This window comes from Puma concolor, chromosome D1 (genome assembly GCF_028749965.1).
Source record: "Puma concolor isolate L17-30 chromosome D1, mPumCon1.1.hap2, whole genome shotgun sequence".
Taxonomy (NCBI): domain Eukaryota; kingdom Metazoa; phylum Chordata; class Mammalia; order Carnivora; family Felidae; genus Puma; species Puma concolor.
The window spans coordinates 100,516,212-100,538,599 of record NC_141676.1 but is presented as its reverse complement, the minus strand read 5'-3'; the positions used below and the strand labels follow the sequence as shown (position 1 = coordinate 100,538,599).

The window sequence follows — 22,388 nt, the reverse complement described above, 5'->3', positions numbered from 1 at the left end:
CTCTCTTCCTCTCTTTCCCTGAGCACACAAAGCTGATAAAAGAAGTGTTACTATGCCTGTATTGTTTTCCAAAGTTCCCAGGGGCATAAAATGATCTAGACTAACATATTCAAATTCGGACTCCTTTGGAAAGGACAGTTCAGGAAAACAGTGTTTGATGTTTGTTCTGATCCCACCTCCGGGCCCTCCTTCACAGCACTTGGGGCCCGTGGCAGCTGGGACCCTGGGGCTGGGTGATTTTCAGTATTCGTAAGCATCTCCACGGAACAATACAGCATTTGGAATATATGTGTTTGTGAAGCCAGGTTGTGTGGGTTATGGGAGGGGGTATGAGGGTAGGAGAGCTAGGTGTCGCCACAAAACAAGATTTCCTCCTTATTGATGTTCCAGGGGGATAAGGACCCATCCCATGACTTCTAGGTCGCTACCTTGACCCCACTGCACTGTGGCCAAGGATTGGCTGGGAGGGTAGAGCAATTACAATTGCTCAGAACAAAAATCTCTGCATCATCCCAGGTAACCCCCTTCCCTTTATATTCCACGATCATTGGCTCCACCCTCAAAATCCATCCCAGACTGAACCACTTCTCACCTTTCTGGTCCTACCACTGGCACCCAAGCCCTGGTCCTCCTCTGTTCCCACCCCTGCCCCAGCCTTCTTCCTGACCCTTGACCGTGACCTCAGAGCCTTCACACTGCCCTTTCTGTGCCTGGATGGTCTTCCAGATCTGCACAGAGATGGTTCCATCTACGATTCTGTTCAAACCTCTCCTCCTCACAGACGCCTTTCCCTCTGCATCCCTCTGCACTGCTGTGCCCTCCGCTGGCCCCTAGCAGCCCCCTCACCTCATTTTACTTTTAGTTGTGCTTCGATCAGCACTCTCCCTGCTAATTACGTGAGGTCCAGGAAGATGGGGCCCTGGTTTCTCTGGCTCATTGCCATAGCCAGTCGGTCGCTGTAGTGGGCCAGGAGCATCAGGACCACTCCACTGGTCCAGCCAAAGCCCTCCTGGAGAGAGGACTGGCTAGTGGGGCAGGATCTCTGGGGAAGGCCCTCAAGCCCTATTTTAGGGGGTGTGAGATCTCTACCCAGGGGCTCTAGAACTGCCTAACCCCAGGAGGACAAAGGAGCTCCAGGCAGGCTCCTCCCTGTGGACCCACATCCACAGGAGGAAACAGGCCCAGACAGCGGAGGTCATGGCCAGTTGCGGGGACAGCAGAGCCCTGTAGTTCCTATGGGATGCGGGCCCACTCACCTGAACTTCATACTCCCCTCCACCACCTGGCTGACCACCGTTGCTGATGTCATACTGGGAACAAAAGGACAGGCTCTAAGGTCAGGCACTACCCACCCCACCCCCGCGCCCCCTCACCTCAGCCCTCTAGGGGAAAGCCAGAAATGGGAGCCCCTGTGGGAGAAGCTGCCCTGGCCTGCAGTGCCCAAGAATGGCCACTGGGTGTCACCACTGTCCCCGGGCCTTGCAAAGCCTGGCAATTCCCCCATCTCCCCATGGGGAGGAGGCCCAGGAGGGTCAGGGCTCAGGAGCAGCTCACCTTCTCATACATGGCTGACTTTCTGGAGTAGACCTCAAAGTTGGTTCGGATCCAATTTTGAGCCAGCTGGAAAGCCACTTCCTGGGCCCGAGGTGAAGGACACTTGGCCAGACCTAGACCCCACCCCGCCCCGCCCCAGGCAGGACCCTGAGCCACCTGAGTCCCCAACCCAGAGGGAGCATAGGCCTGAACCTTACTCTCCTCAAGGAGGGAAAGAGGCCCGAGCCTCAAGACCTCCATCTTGAAACCACGTGAAAAGCCAACGTGCTCTTTCCCCAGGGCCTGGGTTTGGAGAGAGAAAGGAGGGCTGGTTCCCTGGACAGGTGGGGGCAGGCACAAATATCTGCTGAGGGGGAAGCCATGAGAACAGAAGAGCCAGAGAAGGACCTCACCATCCTCTGTTCACACCTCCCCAGTACCAGGGGGCTGACCCTCTAGATGCAAGGAGGGCAGGCCCTGGGATGTGCCCCACTGCTGCCTCCCTACCTCTGATGACCAGGTCCTGCAAGGGGGCCCAGGCACTGGGGAAGTCCCACTGCTGGCCTGTCTTCTGGAGAGAGGTCGGGATCCCGTACTGGTAGGTCAAGATCTGGCTGTCCTAGAAGGTTCCAGACATTTCTCGGACCGTGGGTGGGGACTGGATGAGGAGCCAAGGGGCCGGGCCCTCCTGAAGCCAGATGGTCCCCTTCCTGGACTTTCTCTTTTTGGCTCACTGCCGCCCCCTGGTGGCTCCAGCGGGACCTGCAGGCTCAGGCACAGGGGTGGAGCAGGAGGGAGTGGAGGTCACTAGCTCAGAGTCAGGGAGAGAGCAGGTGGTTCTGCCCCCAGTATACCAGCCCGCCCTGCTGCCCCTGCCCCCCCTCACCTCCAGATATTTCAGAGCCTTGCCCACGACTCCTGGGACAGAAAAGCAACTGTCTCAGAAAGCAGTGTGGCTGAATGGATAAAAGTCCAAAGTCTTTCCATGTTCAAGCTCATAGTCAAACCAGGTATCTTTTTCCTCATCTCATAGGATGGCTTTCAAAACAGCCCAGTGCTATTTCTGCAAATTTCAGTAATTCATAGCTTTGGAGGCATATTCTTGGAACTAGTTTAGATAGAAAGTGCATACCCTTGTATTCTACTGCAGTTTTCTAGAAAGAAATTGACGGGGGGGGGGGGAGGCGGTAGAAGGGGAAAGTTGACTTCTAACTCCTCATTGCCTCCCTGAAGCCCCTACCAGCCTCCTCCCAGGTAAACTCACGCAGACCTGCTTCTTATACCTCTAATTGCTCACTCCCCAGCTGGGCTCTACCTTCCCTGAGCTAATCAGCTAGGCCTCGGCTCAGAAATATTTTCCACTGCTGATTGTGGCCTGTGGTCAGCACTGTCTGTTATGTACTTTCTCTCCTTTGTCTGAGGCTCAGAGAGGGCAGAGGTTTGCCCGAGGCTGCACAGCATCTGTCCTCCCAGCCGGCCCCCCGGGGCCCTGGCACCCGCTGGCACAGAGTGGTGCTCCAGGACCCTTTCCCACCCAGCCCCACAGGAGCAAACCCAGCTCTGTTCCACGACGCCCCTCAAAATAACTGACAGCCCACCGCTCTCCCACTGAAACCACACTCACTGGGACAGAACCAGGAGGCCATGAACAGAGAAAGTACCTGAAGGAGGCAGCCATCTCTACTCTGGTCCTACAGTTGCTCTCCCGAGGCCACGTTCATGTACGCCTGTCTCATTGGGAAAGCAGTTTGGGGTTTCCTTTCTCCTTACAAATAAAACTGCCAGTTACTTCACCAGCAAAAAGGGGTTCGTTTAGGAACAGCAGAGAACGGCCATCTGGACTGAGTAAACCACAGGGAAACCGTGGGCAAGTCAGCAGAACGCAGAACAGGAACGCTGCCTTATGGAGGAAGGGGGGCATTGGGAAGGCTGCTGCGAACAACAAGCCCTTTGCGGTAAACTGGGGCCTTCTGAGTACGGTGGCTTTTCATTGGCTGAGTTGTGATAGCCTCTCATTGGCTGGGCTGTTGCTGGGGAGGAAGAAACCTACCCCTTCGGCTGGGAGAGTAAGGCAGCATCCACTTGCTAATTGGGATCTGCACTTGACAAAGAGTCAGGGCAGGAGGGCTTCACCTGCCAGCCTCCCGGAGGTTGTGAATGAGGTTTCCTTTCATTCATTTTCACACTCCACGCCTGGGTCAGAGGATGCAGGCCCTGAGTCTCTGGGCCTGGCTTGGTGGTGGCCCCAGAGACGAGGCCAGGGGAGTGGAGGACGTGGTCCCCCTGGCCGGTCCTGATAATGGCCATTGTTTGGTGAGCACCTGCCAGGGCCGGGCTGGGTTAGCCAGGACTCCAGAGGCCCCCACGTGGGGCCGAGCAGACCAGGCTCCCGCAGCTCAGGCCTTGACCTCAGCCGTAGCCGGCTGACCAGCAGCAGAGCCAGAACTCGTGCTCTGGCTCCCTGGCTCCAAAGCCGCAGCTGCCAGACCCCCCCCCCCCCACCCCCGCCGCCTGGCCTCTTCCGGACTCCACACCATGGGGGTCCTGGGCTCCCTGTGCCCTCTCTCCTGACTGCAGGTGAAGCCAGAGGTCCTCAGCCACCCCGATCAATTCTCTTTCTGCTCTACTCAGAACACCCCTTCGTTGTGCCTGGTGGGTGCTTTGTTGAATTCTACTACTGGTGAGCGGCCGGGGCTTTAGGGCGGGAGTGGGGGAGCCCGGGGCCGGCGGGCTGTCCTGAGCAGGGTAGGGCACCCTGACTGGCCTGGGTGTGCAGGGCAGGGGGTGGCGGGGTGGGGGAGGGAGGGTGGGTGCCTGAACTGCCCCTTTCCCGAGGGACTCCTACTGGGTGATGGAGGAGCTGCTCCTCTCTGAGATGCCCGAGACCGTGAAGGGCATGCTGCAGAACTTCCTGGACCTGGTGCGACTGTAAGAGGGGACGGGCTTGGCGCTGGATTGGCCTTGGCCTTGGCCGCCTGGCAGATGCCCCTCAGCAGGCCTCCTTCTCGGCAGCTATGGACATGTCCCCAACGGGGCCCACGTGTACTCCCTGCAGCGGAGCCAGCGCCCCCTGCTGACTCTCATGATGCACTCCTACGTGGCTCACACCAATGATACGGCCTTCCTGAGGTGGGCACCCCGGCCCCCTGCTGCCCTGCAGGCCCCCCGTCCCTGAGACCTCCCAGGGCGGGACTGAGGGGGCGTGCCTGGGCTAAGGCGGTATCTGGCTCCGCCCCAGGGACAACATCGGGACCTTAGCTTTGGAATTGGACTTCTGGACTGAGCACAGGAACGTCTCTGTGAGCTCGGGGGGGAAGAGCTACGTCCTGAATCACTATTCTGTCCCTTATGGGGGACCCAGGTAAGGAGTTGCCCCGCTAGCCTCTCAGTCTCTCATCGTTCACTCTGGTTTGAGGGCCAGTGACTTAACCTCATGTCTCAGATGGTGATGCCGAGGGGGTGGGTGCCTGTGTTGTCAGAAAAGCAGTGCCAACGGGAGCCAGGGGAACAGCGTGGCCCCCCCACTGGCGCAGTTCTCTCCCAGCTCCTTCCTACCTGGCCAGGCTGCGTAGCGACCACATGAAGGCTGCAGAGGAAACTTGCCCCAAGGTACTGGCCATGCAGTGGCTGCGTCCCCCTCTGCTGGGCCGTCCCTGGGGAAGGAGAGGCCCCAGAGGACAGAGACAGCAGACAGGGCACCACCAGGATCGCGGGCAGTGGCACGAAGAGAGGACCGCTGTGGGTGAGCTCTGTCCAGGCCAGAGGAGAAGGAGAGCTGGCAGAGTGAGGATATGGAGGACAGGACGACAGACCAGGAAGACCACGGTGGGGGCTTTTCTCCTCTGTAGCATGGCCACCAGCCTGCATTGCAGGGTCCCCCTGCCCTCCTCCCAAGGCAAGACCGACCTGCTCGCCAAGGCCTGGAGCAAGACAAGGAGCCTCTCGGCCCCTCCCTCTGCACTCCTGCTCAAACCACAGCCATCTGCGGACCAAAAACACCTCTCTCTCTTTCTTTTTAACCCCGAGTTGCCTGAAACATATGCGTGGTCGGGCTGGGCCTGTGTCACGAGGGCCGCCTGCATACACGGGAGGGCGGGGGACGACTCCTGGGCACTGGCTCTCAGACACTGCACGTTTCTCTATTTCTGCACATGGCAGCAATTTTTGCAGAAAGGGTGAAAAGGGCGCATCTAGGCCCAGGCACCAGCCTGCTGCAGCTGCCTGTGGCTGCCTCTGCCCGCCTCTGCCCACCCAGGGCAACCTCTTGTTCTCACCTCAACCACTGTGACTTCCTCTCCCCGTGGGAACAGGGTCAGGGGCTCCCGCCGCACCCAGACTCCTGGGCATCTCCCTGCCCGGCCAGGAGTCTCACAACCACAGCTCAGTGTCAACAAAATTCAGTGCTCCCAACTCATGGCCCTGTAAGCAATGTGATTAGCAGTGTTTGTAAGTGTCCATGAGAGATGCTTTAAGTCAGAACCGGATCCCAGGAGACCCTGACTGAAGACCTGACTATGCCATTACAGGCCCTGTGCCCGGGGCCACTCACTCTATCATCCTAGGCCATTGCTACATAAATTGAAGGCTTTGTTCTCCATTAGGGATTGCAAACTCCAATTCTAGTAACACAAATGTGCAGAAATATGTGGGGGCAAGGGAACTAACAGTACAAGAGCATCTTCTTGGGGAGTTAGGAGAACTAGGGTGAGAAAATGCACTTTACTCTATAAAGAAGCTCTCCGCCTCAGAAGGTGGTTGACACAAGGGAATGTGGGCTACTTATTTGCTAGATATTCTGATTTAAAAAAAAATTTTTTTTGATGTTTTTATTTATTTTTGAAGGGGAGAGAGAGAGAGACAGAGCATGAGCGGGGGAGGAGCAGAGAGAGAGGGAGACACAGAATCCAAAGCAGGCTCCAGGCTCCGAGCTATCAGCACAGAGCCCAATGTGGGGCTCGAACTCACGAACTGTGAGATCATGACCTGAGCTGAAGCCGGACGCTCAACCGGCTGAGCCACCCAGGCGCCCCTAGAACTTCTGATTTTTTGAAGTAGGGTGGGACCCAATATTTTGATGCAAAATATCCCAATTTTTAAATGTCTCAATGTCCCAAATTCTGACTGGGGATGGTTCCTTGTGGGTGTGAGGAATGGTAAGGAGGAGATTTGACCCAACTACAGCACCCCCTTCTCCCTGCAGCATTCAGGGCCCTTTGGTCCAGTTAAACCTCAGCCTGCATTGTTGACTCTTGACCGTCAGTGCCCCTTTATATTGAGATACTCTGTATGTATTGAGATCCTTAATATGTAGAGATCTCTTACAAATCAAAAAGTAAAAGAATAATACTGTCACGGGGCACCTGGGTGACTCAGTCATTTAACCATCTGACTCTTGATTTTGGCTCAGACCATGATCTCACAGTTTGTGAGATTGAGCCCCTGATAGTGCACAGCCTGCTTGGGATTCTCTTTCCCTCTCTCTGCCCCTTCCCCACTCGTTCTCTCTCCCTCCCTCCCTCCCTCTCTCTCAAATTAAATAAATAAATAAAAACTTCAAAAAAAAAAAAACCCCAATACTGTCACGCTTAGAAAACATCTATAGATGGGCGCCTGGGTGGCTCAGTCGGTTGAGCGTTCGACTTCGGCTCAGGTCATGATCTTGTGGTCACGAGTTCCATCCGCACTTGGGGCTCTGTGCTGACAGCTCAGAGCCTGGAGTCTGCTTCGGATTCTGTGCCTCTCCCTCTGCCCCTCCCCCCCACATGCTCGCTCTCTTTCAAAAGTAAATAAGCATTAAAAAAAATAATAAAAAAAGAAAACATCTATAGAATAACTATGGATAGTCGATAAACATAATGCTCTGATTGTTCTTCTCTGGGTCTGGATCGGGCCTCAGCCCACAAGGATGCAGCCTCTGGCTGCCCTCAGGGTGTCTTGGCTTTGACCTTCTGGGATGCCCTCACTCAAGCTTTACCACTTAGTTCGGCTTAATGCATTTACAAGCAGCCTCATCGGTGGGGAGACAACACTTTAAAGTATTTATTCAGCTTTGATTTTGTAGTGAGGCTGCAGGCTGTGTAGGAGAAGGACCGAGAAAGGGACCCGAGAGGCAGCTTAGCCTTTTCTAAATCCTCAGTAATTCAGCTCTGGGCCCAGACTTGCACCCTCACCGATCAGAAGTCCGGCTGCTACTTACTGGACCCACCGAACCTGGGAAGCAGCTGGTGGGGGTGGGGGTGGGCGTAGGGGATGGTTCTTACTGCCTCATGGCTCCAAAGTATTTCTTTGAGGAAGCACTCCCAGCTTCCTTCTCAGTGTCTATCCTCAGGGTAGCAATGTGACCTGCCCTTTTTCAAAGTTCATTTCCCAGGCTCCCCTGCAGTTAGGGGTGGCCAAGAAGGCAGTTCTGACAAATGAGAAGTGGAGGTCACTGGAAGAGGCTTCTTGAAAGGGGAAAGACTCAGCTGCCTTTGCCCTTTGCCCTTCCCCTTCCTGCCCGCCTTCAGGACGGATGAAGTCCTAGGAATGGCAGAGGCCACCCTGCGACCACAAGACGATGAAAGCTGAAAGCCTTCGTGAGGCTCAAAACCACACACTGAAGATGGCGGGGCAGAAAGTTGGAGACTGTTGTCAGTGGCGCCTTTGAGTCATGAGAGCCCTGGGCCCCATTACATATATGAGGAAAACAAACCCCTCAGTTGTTTAAGCCACCGGTTTTCAGTTTTTTGTCGCTTGTGGCCGAATAAAACCTCTAACAGGTCCTTCTGCTGAGGCCTTTTGGTCACTGTAGTTTCCTTCATTCCCATCACGCGTCCAACCATGTTCTGATGTCCCAGCGATATCGTGGGGCTCCTGCCTGCCTGGCCTAATCTCAGGTGGGAGGGGCAGACCGATCCATCTGTGTGTCAGTCTGTCTGTCTACCTACCCACCCGGATCCATATGTATCAGGTGAGGCCGAGCAGGTGCATGGACCACCTTCCCCACAGCCTTGTCTCGCGGCAATCAGCTCCAGGCCCCTGGACTTCTCACCAGCATGCGTGCAAACAATTCCTGGAGTCTCCAGCAGCAGGAAGGCCAACCTGGGGAGTGACTGCCAGCTGGAAAGTGACAGGTCCAGCTTCCGGGGTGCTGTGAGTTCCATTTCATGACCCGATTACCAGCTGTTTGCTTTACAACCATCTGTACCCTGGCCAACGTGTTTTACGCACTTTCCTGTATGGTGCTTTAGTTCGTAATAAAATCAGTTGGACGTTTACGCGAGAGTCCATCAACATGCTTGGTCTGGCCCACTTGGACAGGAGGGCAAAGGGCCTGTGGCGGCCGGCGCTGGGAGTGTAGCAGCCTCCGGGCTGAGCAGGCGGCAGCTGGGTTGACTGATCCACCCCAACGCGAAGGTTGGAGCTCTTAGAATAGCGGCACACCTGCAGGTAAGCAGTTTCTATTGTGGTGAGGCGTTAAAAAAACAAAAGGGCAGGCGAGGAACAAGTTCGCCTTTAAAGCGACAGCTGTGCGTGACTGCCAACTCGGTGGCCCGCCCACTCCCCCTGCAAGCTCGGTGCTAGCCATGAGCTGGGCCTGGGGAGAGGTGGGGGGGCGCTCCCGGCACCTGCGCCTGAGCCCCGCCCTCGCCCCCCCACCAGCCGCCTTTGACCGCTGACAGAGGCTGCCTCTGAGTGGGGGTCTCGGAGATACTGACCTTGGTTCTGCCACATTTGTGGCATGAGTGCAGGCGAGCCGATGGTCCCTCTTTGAGCCTCAGTATCTTCATTTGTGAAGTGTGGATGGTATCTCTTCTAGAGGTCGTTGTAAGAATTAGAGAGGACGCGTTTCAGGCACGCAGGGAGCCAGCCAAGGGTAGTGCCTATTTGGTAATGGGTGGAGACGCCCCAGTTAACTCCATCCCAGCAGCCCAAGGCTGGGGGGGTGACCGTGCTCTCCACTCCACCAGGCAGGTCTGACGTTGCACAAGCATTTCCCAGGCGTCCGAGAAGGTGCATTTAAGGCCAGGCCTCCACTGGAGGACCTCCTAGTCAGCCAGTCACCGCAGGGCTGCTCCTTCGGGACCCTTCATGCTCTGAGCCTCGTATGACACAAATCTGTGGCCTGAGGTAGGGCGCCAGCAACCACCTGAGCCTTACAGATGAGGACCACTGGTGCTCAGAGAGGCAAAGACCAGCGTCAAGGCAGGCCTCACGGCAACAAAGTCAGACTGTCCTTGGGCCGGAGTCCAGGTGAGCCTCTTGGCACAGCCATCTGCATGGCAGTGAGGAGGGACAAGAGGGGCTCCTCAGAGCCAGCCCCCCTGCAGAGGCCTTCAGCTCGACACACGAGGTGGAAACCCTTGTCGGAACCATGGGGATTCATCGTAGTCAACACCTCTGTCTCAGGCTGAGGCTCACGTGGGAAGGTTCTCATCATTCCTCATGGGGAAGGCTAAGCCCTGACATCGACCACCTTCCTCACAGCCTCATCAGTGTGGAAATCGACTCCAGACCCCCTGACCCAGTCCCTACAAGCTCTCATGAGGTGAGGCTTGCATGCTGTGAGGCCGCCCACTGGCAAGTAACGTTTCCGCATTTCCCCACAGAAGGCGTCTTTTAGCTCACAGCTTGTCGGTAGCTTGGATTCCTCCAGCGGTTTCTCTGTCCTCCAATTCCCCGGGGTTCTTGCAAGAAGGATGTGCTTTGGCCAGCCTGGAGAGGGTGGGCCTGGAAGGATGTTCTGACATCACAACTTCCAGGCTCTGCTCCAGACTTGGCAAATAAGTGGAGGCTGCTCAGGCCATGTGAGGAGGGTAGGCACTTATTCTTAACTTTTTAAATTTTTATTATTATTTATTATTCAGAGACAGAGCATGAGCATGGGAGGGGAAGAGAGAGAGGGAGACACAGAATCCGAAGCAGGCTCCAGGCTCCGAGCTGTCCGCACAGAGCCCGACGTGGGGCTCGAACCCACGAACTGTGAGATCATGACCTGAGCCAAAGTTGGACGCTTAACCAAATGAGCCACCCAGTTGGAGCTGAGCTCCCTGTAGGAGCTTATTCTTAAGGTCGGGTCTCTGAATGACTCCTACTTACCAGGCATACATAATATCTTGTTCCTTCAGATTATGAAAAACTCAAAGCATATTACAAAATTTAGAGTATAGGGCCCCTGGGTGGCTCCATCGGTCAAGTGTCCGACTCTTGGTTTCAGCACAGGTCACGATCTCACGGTTCATCGGTTCGAGCCCCAGGTCGGTCCATGGGGAAACTGAGGTTCAGAGAGTTTAAGTAACTTGTGCAGAGGTAGCACCGTTAGCAAGTGGCAGAGCTGGGATTTGAACCTACCACAGACTCCAGAGCCTGTATTGACCTCTATCATCCTCTGGAATTCTTCCAGGTCATTAGTGATCCGTAAACATGGGGAGTCCAGACTGGAAGGCCAGCCTCAAGACTGACTCAGACTGGGGGCGCCAGGGTGGCTCAGTCGGTTAAGCGTCCAACTTCGGCTCAGGTCATGATCTCACCGTTTGTGAATTCAAGTCCCACGTCAGGCTCTGTGTTGACAGTGTGGTGCCTGCTCGGGATTCTCTCTCTCCCCTTCTCGCTGCGCCTCTCCTGCGTGCACTCTCCCCGACCCGTCTCTCTCTCAAAATAAAAAATAAACATTAAAAAAAAAAAAAGACTGTAATCTAATCTGTATCAAAAGCCTAACATCTGTGAATCCTTTGACCTTGAGAATGCCTGGGAATCTCAGTCAGCCGTAAGAAACAATGAAATCTTGCCGTTTGTGACACTGTCCAACCACTGGACGGACAGTGAGGGCATTATGCTAAGTGAAAAAAGCCAGACACAGAAAGGCAAACGTTGTGTAATCCCACTTACATAAAGAACCATAAATTCCCAGTGACCAATAGTAGAATCCAATGATGGTTGCCAGGGGCTGTGGGGAAGGGGATCGGAGTTCAATGGGCACAGATTTTCCGTTTGGAAAGATGAAACAGGTCTACGGACGGAGAATGGTGATGGTTGCACAACACTGTGAATGCAACTTAATACTACTGAAACATACACTTAAAAATGGTGGAAACGGTAAACTGTACGTTATGTATATTTTCCCACAATAAAAATAACATGCAAAGCAATACTATACATAGCTTGTAGGTGTATACAGCAAAAGCATAAAGACATGCATGAGAATGGTAAATTGCGAAAGGAGGAGAGCAGTTACACTGAGGGGGGCAGGGATCCCAGTAGGCATGAGTGGAAAGAATGCTTCAGTTGCCTCTGGGATGTTTCCATTCTAAAAACAAAATATGAAGGAAAGAGGACAAAGCTAGTTGGTAGGCATACGTCGGTTTCCCATAATTATACTCTAACTTTTTTTAAACAGAGAGTTAAAATTTTTTTTAAATTTATTTTGAGAGAGACAGAGTGAGTGGGGGAGGGGCAGAGACTGAGGGGGAGAGAGAATCCCAAGCAGGTTCCACACTGTCAGCACAGAGCCTGACCCGGGGCTTGATCTCACAAACCGTGAGATCATGACCTGAGCGAGCCAAGACCAAGAGTAGGACGCTTAATCCACTGAGCCACCCAGGCGTGCCCCCCCCTCCCCCCGCACCGTGACATTATTTTTGAATAACAAAGAGTTGAGGCCTTTGGCCCAGGGTGGGGGGTGGGGGAGGGGGTTGGGGTGGAGGGGGGTGGGAGGGGGTGGGGGGGTTGCATAGCTGAGGACAACTCTTGTGCCATAAAGTAAAGCAGCGGTGGTCAGAGGTCGTGGGGAATGGTTGTTGAGATGCATGAGTTCTCACTGGGAAGTCAGATAACTGCCAGCGTTCTGGAAGGTGCGTGCCTGCGGCCCCAGGCCCTGCCCCCGTAGAAGCTGGGGAAGAGTGCCTGTCGCACGGCATGGCACACATCTGCCAGAGGCCCCTATTCTGGTTGGATTCATCCAGGACGCATGTGGCTTCTGTTGGTGTGAGCTGACAGTGCCCCAAACAGAATTTCAGTGTGCCCCAGAGAGGACACAGAATGTAGTATCTTCCCTGCAGGGGGGATCTCCAGGTTTTGTGGGGCCTGAAGCCGAAACAATTTGGAGGGCTCGGACCATCAAGGGGCCTCATGTGCGCAAGGGGCCCTGGAGCTTCAGTGTCATTAACTTGGTAGGAAGTCTGCTTGCCTGGTGAGACTGGGTTTGCCCTGCCTACAGCCCAGTTTTGCTTCCAAATGACTTAAATTACATGTTTTCCCTTCTTGCCTTTTGCAAATGCATTAAAATTTACGAATTGAACAATAAAATCGTCATTCAATAAAGTAGTCATTTTTGGCAAAATGGCTCGTTTAACCCTCCCCTACTCAAATTGCTAACAATGCATGACGGAACGAAAGAGGCCAAACCCCACGAACCTCGTCTGCAGTGTGGAGCCGGGTAGGGCGGTGGGAGGTGGGGGGATTCTTCTAGGATTTATTGAGTCTGCCTGTACAGACATCGTGCTGGGTGCTTGCACTGTATTATTTCACCCTTTTGCCTGCTATGGGGCAGCAGACCCTCCCAGGGGGCTCAAAACAGCTCCCCTATAAGGGCGTGGGGGGAAATGTCAGGACACCACGAGTTGAAGTTCAAATAATGAAACTGTTAGCAGGGTAATTTTGGCATAAAACCCACTGCATCAGCCAGTCTCCCAACAGGAAACAGATGGCACATTCAAAATAGGATAATTTGAGGAGGGTTTATTTACAAAAACGATGTGGGTGTCAGGGAACCACAAAGGATAGGGCAGCAATCCAAGTTCGGTAGCAGCCAAGCATTGCCCCCATGATGTGGGAAGGGACAAGGGAGGGAATGGCCACTGGCCTCCGCAGGGAGAGAAAGGCACCACAAGGCCCGTGAGAGAAGACATGATCGTGGTTGATCACAAGAGGAAGTAAGCCACCTGACCTCTGCCTCTGTCTCCGATCTCCTGTGGGGCTCCACCAGGACACAGAAGATACTGGACGTGGGCCACAAGGGCGGCCTCCTGGGGCAGAGGGCTGAGTGGAGAAGGTGGCAGGGGCGGAGGTGGTTCTAAAGGACAAAGAAATGTAAACGGCACAGGCTACCTCTTTGGCCCCTCAGCATCCACCCTAGGCCTTTTCCCAGGTGAACATCTTGTCTCTCCTACATAGCGGACCCGCCATTTCTCACCAGCTATCATACCACCGTGGGGTAATGATAGCTGGTCATTCTCTCAGCCGAAATCACCGGTGTTCCTCAGATAGAGTAACGGGCCAAAGGGAGAAAAAGAAACAAGAACATCTCACGAAACAGGGACGCGATGGTCTCCACTCCTATGGCTGGCCCCAAGGCCAAGGTAACCCTAGATGCCTTCTTCTCACTTCCATTCCCTTTCACCTCTGCTGGCACTTTTCGGGACAGGGTTCTTGACCAAGCAGGGTGACCCAAATCTTCACGTTTGCGGGATCTGAGTCCTTGGTTGCCTTATTTTTTGGGTTCCCACAGTTTTCCGCTGACTTGGACGGTTAGGCACAGGGGTGCTCCAGTGATGCCCCTCACTTCACACACTGTCCTCCTTGTCCCCATTCAGTAGCAGCAAGGCCGTTTTGCCCTGGTAGCCAGGATCAATCATGCCACCCAGGGCTATTAACCCCTTTCTTTGTCTGTTGGTTTAGTGGCACGTGGAGCCCCAAATGAGCCAGGGCCATTTCAGCTTCTGACTCATCAGAATCAAGGCTGTGTACCCTGGAAACAGCGTTTCTTCTTTGGGCGCCAGAACCTCTAGCTCACCAATCTGAAGGTTGGGGGGCGGGGAGATAGGAAGCAAGCATTTTTCCAGTGGGTTATTAGGAATCGTAGTGAAAGAGGCCATTCTCACCTCTACCCCTTGGTTCTTGGACCCACATAAGGCACCATACATATATTGGCCACTGGTTTCAAGCATATAGTGGGTCTTGTACGACAGCACCCCAACCTTGCAGAATAATTCCACCACCCCATGAAGCCAGAATCTCCCAGGGGTCTCAGTGAGACTGGGCGCAAAAAGCTAATCTCCCTGTAATCAGTCAACAGTGCTAACAACCAGTACCAACCTCCCTGAAAGTCACGAGAGCCATAGTCGTAAAGCAATACCATTAATCGTTATGTTTCATGCCTTCACCAAGGATCGGTGCCATGCGAATACTTTAGCTAAACCAACAGCTCAGGCCAATTCCAGGCTTGCTGGAATTGACCTTCACGGCACGGTCCTCCTCGGTCCGTTACCTGGTCATGGAGGAACACCCCGAGGCATTAGGTGTCGTTCGGCAGCACTCGAGAAGGTTGCAGTGTTAGTAGAGACGCTGGGGTCATCTGCCCACGACCACAGATCCACACGGTTCAAAACACTCGATGACCATTGTTGACCTAAATAAAGAGGTAATCTGAGGTAAGCCAGGACAACAGTGTATTCGGGAATAGCAGAGGAATTGCAGTTGAGGGCAAGCAAACAGCGAGCTGCTGGTGAGTCTGTTGAGGGTTTGGCTGTACTCATGGGCAGGGACTACAGAGAGGGGGGAGCTCAGTTAGAGCCAGTTAAAATAAAACAACAAATGGAGAGGAGACTTCGACATTTTCCTACCTAAGCAGATCAGATCAGTCACCCAAGGAAACCTCAATTCAGCCCACTTGGTGAGACCAGCCCAACCTGGGTCATCTCCTCTTCCCGCCTCTAACAAAAGCTCCCGAGATCGATAGGAGACATCCTCTCATCAGCCCGTCATCACCCAAGAAAATTCCAACGCTATCTATTTTCTTCAAATCAGACATTTACTGGAAACCAGTCCTTTAGTCCCGAAGCTTTGTCTTCCTGACGGCACATCGGATTGTCTATATTATGTCCTCCGGTTCTATTTTATTTTTCTTTATTTAGTTTTAAAGACAAATGGTTAGTTTATTCAAATTGTTTAACCTCGTGGTTACAGGCTTCAGTTCAAGGTACATATTGGTTTGAGAGTGATGGGTGGTGGTAAAAATTACCCAAAATAACGAGTCATGAGATACCTGAGGTTGAAAAAGATACGGCACTCCTAAAAATACCAATTTTTATCTTTTAGAAGTTGATCAAATTTAAATACATGTTTTACATTATATGTGTCAGTCTACCTAGTTTATTTCTCATAATAGTTTCTGAAAACTACCACCGTAACAGGGTTCATTTCCCAGAGGGACTTAGACAGTGAAACCACAGCCATCAAGCACCTCGGTCACTCATACTCATTTTTATGTGGTCTATGGTCTCTCTATCGCCCCATCTGATCGCCACACTCTCCACCCTTAAGAAAATTCATTTTCGGGGGCACCTGGGTGGCTCAGTCGGTTGAGCGTCCGACTTCTGCTCAGGTCATGATCTTGCTGTCTGTGAGTTCAAGCCCCGCATCAGGCTCTGTGCTGACCGTTCAGAGCCTGGAGCCTGCTTTAGATTCTGTGTCTCCCTCTCTCTCTGCTCCTCTCCCGCTCATGCTCTGTCTCTCTCTGTCAATTATAAATAAACACTAAAAAAAAAAAAAAAAATTAAAAAGAAAATTCATTTTCATAACTAATGTCCAGACTATGGGATCTATCAACCTTCGGCACTTCTGCTGTCCCAACCCTCCCTCCCCAACCCCACCACACACACTTCATTACAAATTGGTACGTGCACAGAGCAACCTTAAGGAATTTAAAATCTGCTGGTCTAATATCAGGTCGCTCTTTAAAAACTTTAGCAAGCATAAGGTTACACAGAATTTGTTACTCAAGGCAGATTTTCATGCCTACTCTCAGAGCTTTTGTTTCATTTATTTTAAAGATTTTATTCTTTTCAGTAATCTCTACCCCCAGTGTGGGGCTTGAACTCACGACCCTGAGATCAAGAGTCGCACGCTCCACTGAGGGAACCAACCAGGTGCCGCCCCAGAGCTTTTAATTTCATAGTTCTCGGTGAGGAATCAGCATTTTTGACATTTTATTTTATTATTATTTTTTAAAATTTTTTGAAAGGAGAGAGCGAGCGAGCAAGCACGAGTGAGGGAGGGACAGAGAGAGAGAGAGACAGAGACACAGAATCAGAAGCAGGCTCCGGGATCTGAGCTGTCAGCACGGAACCCGAAGCGGAGCTCGAACCCACCAACTGTGAGATCATGACCTGAGCTGAAGTCAGACACTTAACAGACTGAGCCACCCAGGCGCCCCAGTTGTTGCCCTTTTAAACCGCAGCTTTTCTTCTGTGCCCCAGGGTAGGTCCCTCAGTCCTATTCCTCCCAGCTGCAGTTCACAGCTTGGAGTGGGGTTCCCTTCCTTACTTGCCTCCTGCTCTCTTGCCCTTCTCGGTGTGGTCTCCCTACCTTTTTTTAAGCAGAAGGTGTTCCGTCAGCCCTCAGTTCTTCCTCAGGAGGACTTGCTCTCAAGTCAGTGTAGAGTTGGTGTGTCCGCGGAGGAGGTGAGTTCAGGGCCTTCCTGCATCACCGCCATCTTGCCCTGGAACAGAGCCCTCCTCCAGTTCTGCGTCAGCCTGAGACTCTCTCACACCACCTCGGCTCCGGGGCTCACTGTGGTAACGAGGCTTACCTTGTCTCTGATGGTGAAGCACCTGGCCTTTGCCAATGAGTCTCCATTATTCCCGCTGAAATTAGGGAACCGATCCCAGCACCTGCTGTCACCTCCAGTGGCCATCACAGGGTACCTCGAGGAGGCTGGCCCTCGCCTCACCAACTGACACCTTAACAAAGCGTGAGTCTTTCAGCTCTCCCAGGGAATCCAAGTTGGATCCAGTTCCAACATACTCATTACCTGGAGCCTTAGGAATTCTTTCCTGATGACCTTATGCTGGGGAAGACCTGGCATTTCGACCTCAGTGATTGCAGGCCCGTGGTTCTCAACCTTCAGTGTCCATCACAATCACCTGAAGGGCTTGCAACACACATTGCTGGGCCCCTTCCCCACGGTTTCAGATTTGGGAGGTCTGGGTTGGGGTCGGTGATTCTGCATTTCTAACAACTTCTAGAGTGGTGTTGGTATTGCTACTCTCGGAACCCCCACTAAGCAGGTCCACGCTTTCATTAGCCAATTTAGCAAATTACGAATACTACTCAAGTCTGCTTCGGTCAAACCATTAGTGGCTGCACCCGTATCAACGGACGTGGCTGGATCAAGTCTTATATTCTATCCCTTATCGGTCTGATATGCCTAGACTTCACTCCCATGTGTACCCCCCAGATTCTTGCTAATACAGATTAGCAAGACATTGTAACTCTTTGGTGTATAACCAGGCCTTCTACCTCTCTCACTGAGTTATTTTGGGGTCTGATGGTCATCATTGGCCGAGGGGCGATGAGAGGTGGAGCCTGAGGAGAGTCATAGCAGCTTGTGAGATAATTAGCTCTTGGGACATGCCCATTTAAAAGCCTTTACACAGGGGTGCCTGGGTGGCTCAGTCGGTTGAACATCTGACTTCAGCTCATGATCCCGCAGTTGGCGAGTTCAAGTCCCATGTCGGGCTCTGTGCTAACAGCCTGGAGCCTCCTTTGGAGTCTGTGTCTGCCCCTCCCCCACTTACACTCTGTCTCCCCCGCCTCAAAAATGAACAAACTTCAATAATTTTTTTTTAAATAAGTAAACATTAAAAATACAAAAGCTTTGAGGCGACTGGGTGGCCCAGTCGGTTAAGCGTCTGACTTCGGCTCAGGTCACGATCTCACAGTTTGTGAGTTCGAGCCCCGCATCGGGTTCTGTGCTGACGGCTCAGAGCCTGGAGTCTGCTTCGGATTCTGTGTCTCCTTCTCTCTCTGCCCCTCCCCCACTTGTGCTCTGTCTCTCTATGTCTCTCAAAAAATAAATAAATGGAAAAAAAAAATTTTTTTAATAAAAAAATAAAATAAAAAAAATAAAAGCTTTTATGTAGAGAAAAGTTTACTTCTTGGCAGGGCAGGGTTAAGGAAGGTTGGGAAAGCATGTGTCAGGGGGTGCATTAAGGGGAATTTGGAGGCTCAGGAATTTGTTCATTAAGACTTTGAGAGATTTCATTGGCCTTAGAATTTGAAAGTCTCCCCACACCCACCTAATTCCAAGAGAGAGGCATTTGCAAGGCTTTTCAGTTAAAAACAAAAAACACTTAATTTTAGAATCATTTTAGATTTACAGAGAAGTTACAAAGATAATACAGAGACTTTCCATACACTCTATACCCAGCTTCCCCATATTACTAATGTTTTACATTCATATGGCATATTTGTCACAATTGATAAACCAATATTGATACATTATTAGTAACTAAAGTCTATACTCAGATTTCCTCAGTTTCTCACTTATCCCTCTTTTTTTCCAAGATACCATCCAGGATACCAGTTTGTATTTAGTAGGAATGTTTCCCTAGGTTCCTCTTGGGTTCAACAGTTTCTCAGACTTGCCTTGTTTTTTGTTTTTGTTTTTATTTAATGTAATTTACTTTTTATTTTTTTAATGTTTATTTATTTTTGAGAGAGGGAGAGAGACAGAGAAAAAGTGGGGAAGGGGCAGAGAGAGAAGGAGACACAGAACTGGAAGCAGGCTCCAGGCTCTGAGCTGTCAGCACAGAGCCCGACACAGGGCTCGAACTCTCGAACTGCGAGATCATGACCTGAGCCAAAGCTGGACGCTTAACTGACTAGAGCCACCCAGCGTGGGTAAAAAAATAATGTAATTTATTTTTTTAAGTAAACTCTACACCCAGCGTGGGACTCCAACTCACGAGCCAGAGATCAAGAGTAGCATGCTCTACCAACTGAGCCAGCCAGGTGCCCCAGACTTTCCTTGTCTTTTGTTGTTGTTGTCGGGTTTTTGTTGTTGTTGTTGTTGTTTGTTTACAACCTTTACTGTTTTGGGGGTACTGGCCAAGTATTTTGTAGAATGTCCCTTAATTTGAGGTGTCTGGTATTTTTCTCATGGTTATACTCGGGTCGTGGTTTTGAGAGAGGAAGAACCACAAGAGGTGAAGTGCCATTCTCATCATGTCGTATCACAGTACATAATATCAACATGACCTTTCACATGATCCTGACCTTGATCACCTGACCGAGGTTGTGCTTGTCAGTGTTTATTGATTTATTTTGAGAGGGAGGGAGGGAGGGAGAGAGAGAGAATGAGAGCAGAGGAGAGGGACACAAGGAGAGGTAGAAACCCAAGTAGGCTCCCCGCTCGGCATGGCCAGATGCAGGGCTTGCGTGATATCATAACCGTGGGATCATGACCCAAGCCAAAATCAGGAGTCAGATGCTCCGGGCCCCTGGATGGGTCCGTTGGTTAAGTGTCTGACTCTTTTTTTAAAAACATTATTTATATTTTTAAATTTACATCCAAATTAGCATATAGTGGAACAATGATTTCAGGGGTAGATTCCTTAAGGCCCCTGACCCATTTAGCCCATCCCCCCCTCCCATACCCCCTCCCATAACCCTCTGTTTGTTCTCCACATTTAAGAATCTCTTATGTCTTGTCCCCCTCCCTGTTTTTTATATTATTTTTGCTTCCCTTCCCTGTGTTCACCTGTTCTGTGTCTTAAAGTCCTCATATGAGTGAAGTCATATGATATTTGTCTTTCTCTGACTAATTTCGCTTAGCATAATTCCCTTTAGTTCCACCCACATAGTTGTAAATGGCAAGATTTCATTCTTTTTGATTGCCGAGTAATACTCCATTGTATATATACACCACATCTTCTTAATCCATTCATCCATCGATGGGCACTTGAGCTCTTTCCATACTTTGGCTATTGTTGATAGTGCTGCTATAAACATTGAGGTGCATGTGTCCCTTCGAAACAGCACACCTGTATCCCTTGGATAAATACCTAGTAGTGCAATTGCTGGGTCATAGAGTATTTCTATTTGTAATTTTTTGAGGAACCTCCATACTATTTTCCAGAGTGGCTGCACCAGCTTGCATTCTCACCAGCAGTGCAAAAGAGATCCTCTCTCTCCGCGTCCTCGCCAACATCTGTTGTTGCCTGAGTTGTTAATGTTAGCCATTCTGACAGGTGTAAGGTGATATCTCATGGTGGTTTTGATTTGTATTTCCCTGATGATGAGTGATGTGGAGCGTTTTTTCATGTGTCAGTTGGCCATCTGGATGTCTTCTTTGGAGAAGTGTCTATTCATGTCTTTTGCCCATTTCTTCACTGGATTATTTGTTTTTTAGAGTGTCTGACTCTTGGTTTTGGCACAGGTCATGATCTCATGGTTTGTGAGTTTGAGCCCCACATCAGGCTCTGTGCTGACAGTGCAGAGCCTGCTTGGGATTCTCTCTCTCCCTTGCTCTCTGCCCTTCCCCAGCTTACACTCATTTCCTCTCTCTCAAAATAAATAAGTAAACTTAAAAAAATAAAAAAAAAAAGAGTCAGACACTCAATTGACTGAGCCACCCAGGCGTCTATATTATCTTTCAAAGGTACTAAAATAATAATAAGAATGTCATGTTTACCCATGTAAATTACCCTTCTTAGAGATTTTTATTTCCTTTCTGTAGATCCATATTTCCACATGATTTTATTTCATTTTGGCTTCTCCTTTAACATTTCTTATGTTGTGGGTCTGGTGATAATGAATTCTTTTAGCTTCTGTATGTCTGAAAATATTTTATTTAGCCTTCATTTTTGAAATGTATTTTAATGGGTATAGAATTCAAGGTCAATGTTTTTTTTTTCTTTCAGTACTTTAAATGTTGCTCTGCTGACTTCTCACTTGAATTCTTTCTGATAAGAATTCTACTCTCATTTTTATCTTTGCTCCTCTGCACATAGTGTGTGTGTGTGTGAGTGTGTGTGTGTGTGTGTGTGTGTGTGTGTGTGTGTGTGTTTCTGGCTGCTTGTAAGATTTTCCTTTATCATTAGTTTTGAGCGATTTGATTGTGATATACCTTATAGTTTTCTCCATATTTCTTGTGCTTGGGGTTTATTGAGACATTTTGGATAGCTTCTATTGTTGTGTCTTCAAGGTTACTCATCTTTTTTTTTTTTTTTCTGCAGTGTCTAATCTGCTGTCAATCTGTTCAGTATATTTTTCATCTCAGACATTGTAGTTTTCACCTCTAGAAGTTTGCATGGTTTTTGTTTTTGTTTTTAACTTCTTCTGTCTCTTATGTTTTGGACTATGTGGGACAGACTTACAATTGTTTTAATGTCCTTGTCTCGTAACTCTAATATGAGTCAATTCTGATGGACTGATAATTCTCCTTATTCTGGGTTTTACTTTTCTGCTTTTTTGCATGCTTTTTTTTTTTTAAATCAGCTTCCAGATATTATGAATCTCACTTTGTTGGGTGCTACAGTTTTTATATTCCTATAAATATTCTTGAACTTTGTTCTGGGGTGAGTTATTTGGAAAGTGTTTGATTCTCTCAGGTCTTGCTTTTTAAGATTTGTGATAGCGGGACCATATCCATGCTCATTCTAAGTCTAGTTATTTCCCACTACTTTCTGAGTACTCTATCCCATGCCCCTCGGATCATGAGGTTTTCCGGTCTGCCTGGTGGGAAGGGGCACTATTCCCAACCCCATGTGAATGCTGGGCACTCTTCCCTCTAATCCTTTTGAGTGGTTTTCTTCTGCCTCAGCTAGTTTCTGCACATTCTTGGGCTGATCAATACCCAGCCAAATACTCAAGGGGACCCTCTGCACATCTCTGGAGTTCTTCTCCTGTGCAGCTCTCTCCTTTCTGGTACTCTGCCCTGCAAACTTGATCTGTTTCATCTTCTCAGAATCAGCTCTGTTTCCTCAACTCAGTTTGTTGGGCTCCACCTGGGTTCCCTTTTCCACATCATGGCTGGGGAACTCTTTCAGGGCAGTAAGCTGGGTGATCATAACCATACTACAATCAGCAAGCTGGCT

The 22,388-nt window shown here is 50.7% G+C and overlaps 1 protein-coding gene and 1 long non-coding RNA gene across 2 annotated transcripts in view; both read left to right on the top strand.

The window, feature by feature from the left end:
- Positions 1-4,360: 4,360 nt before the first annotated feature.
- LOC147576936 (trehalase-like) lies at positions 4,361-4,898 on the top strand. The gene is made up of 3 exons (XM_086676386.1): positions 4,361-4,461; positions 4,546-4,662; positions 4,772-4,898. The coding sequence occupies exons 1-3, from the start codon at positions 4,385-4,387 to the stop codon at positions 4,896-4,898; spliced, it is 321 nt and encodes a 106-aa protein (XP_086532512.1). The 5' UTR covers positions 4,361-4,384.
- Positions 4,899-18,202: 13,304 nt separating this feature from the next.
- Positions 18,203-22,388, top strand: part of LOC147576934 (uncharacterized) — a 28,467-nt gene continuing 24,281 nt past the window's right edge. The window contains exon 1 of the long non-coding RNA XR_015241311.1: positions 18,203-18,260. This is a non-coding gene — a long non-coding RNA (uncharacterized LOC147576934). The remainder of the gene's footprint in view (positions 18,261-22,388) is intronic.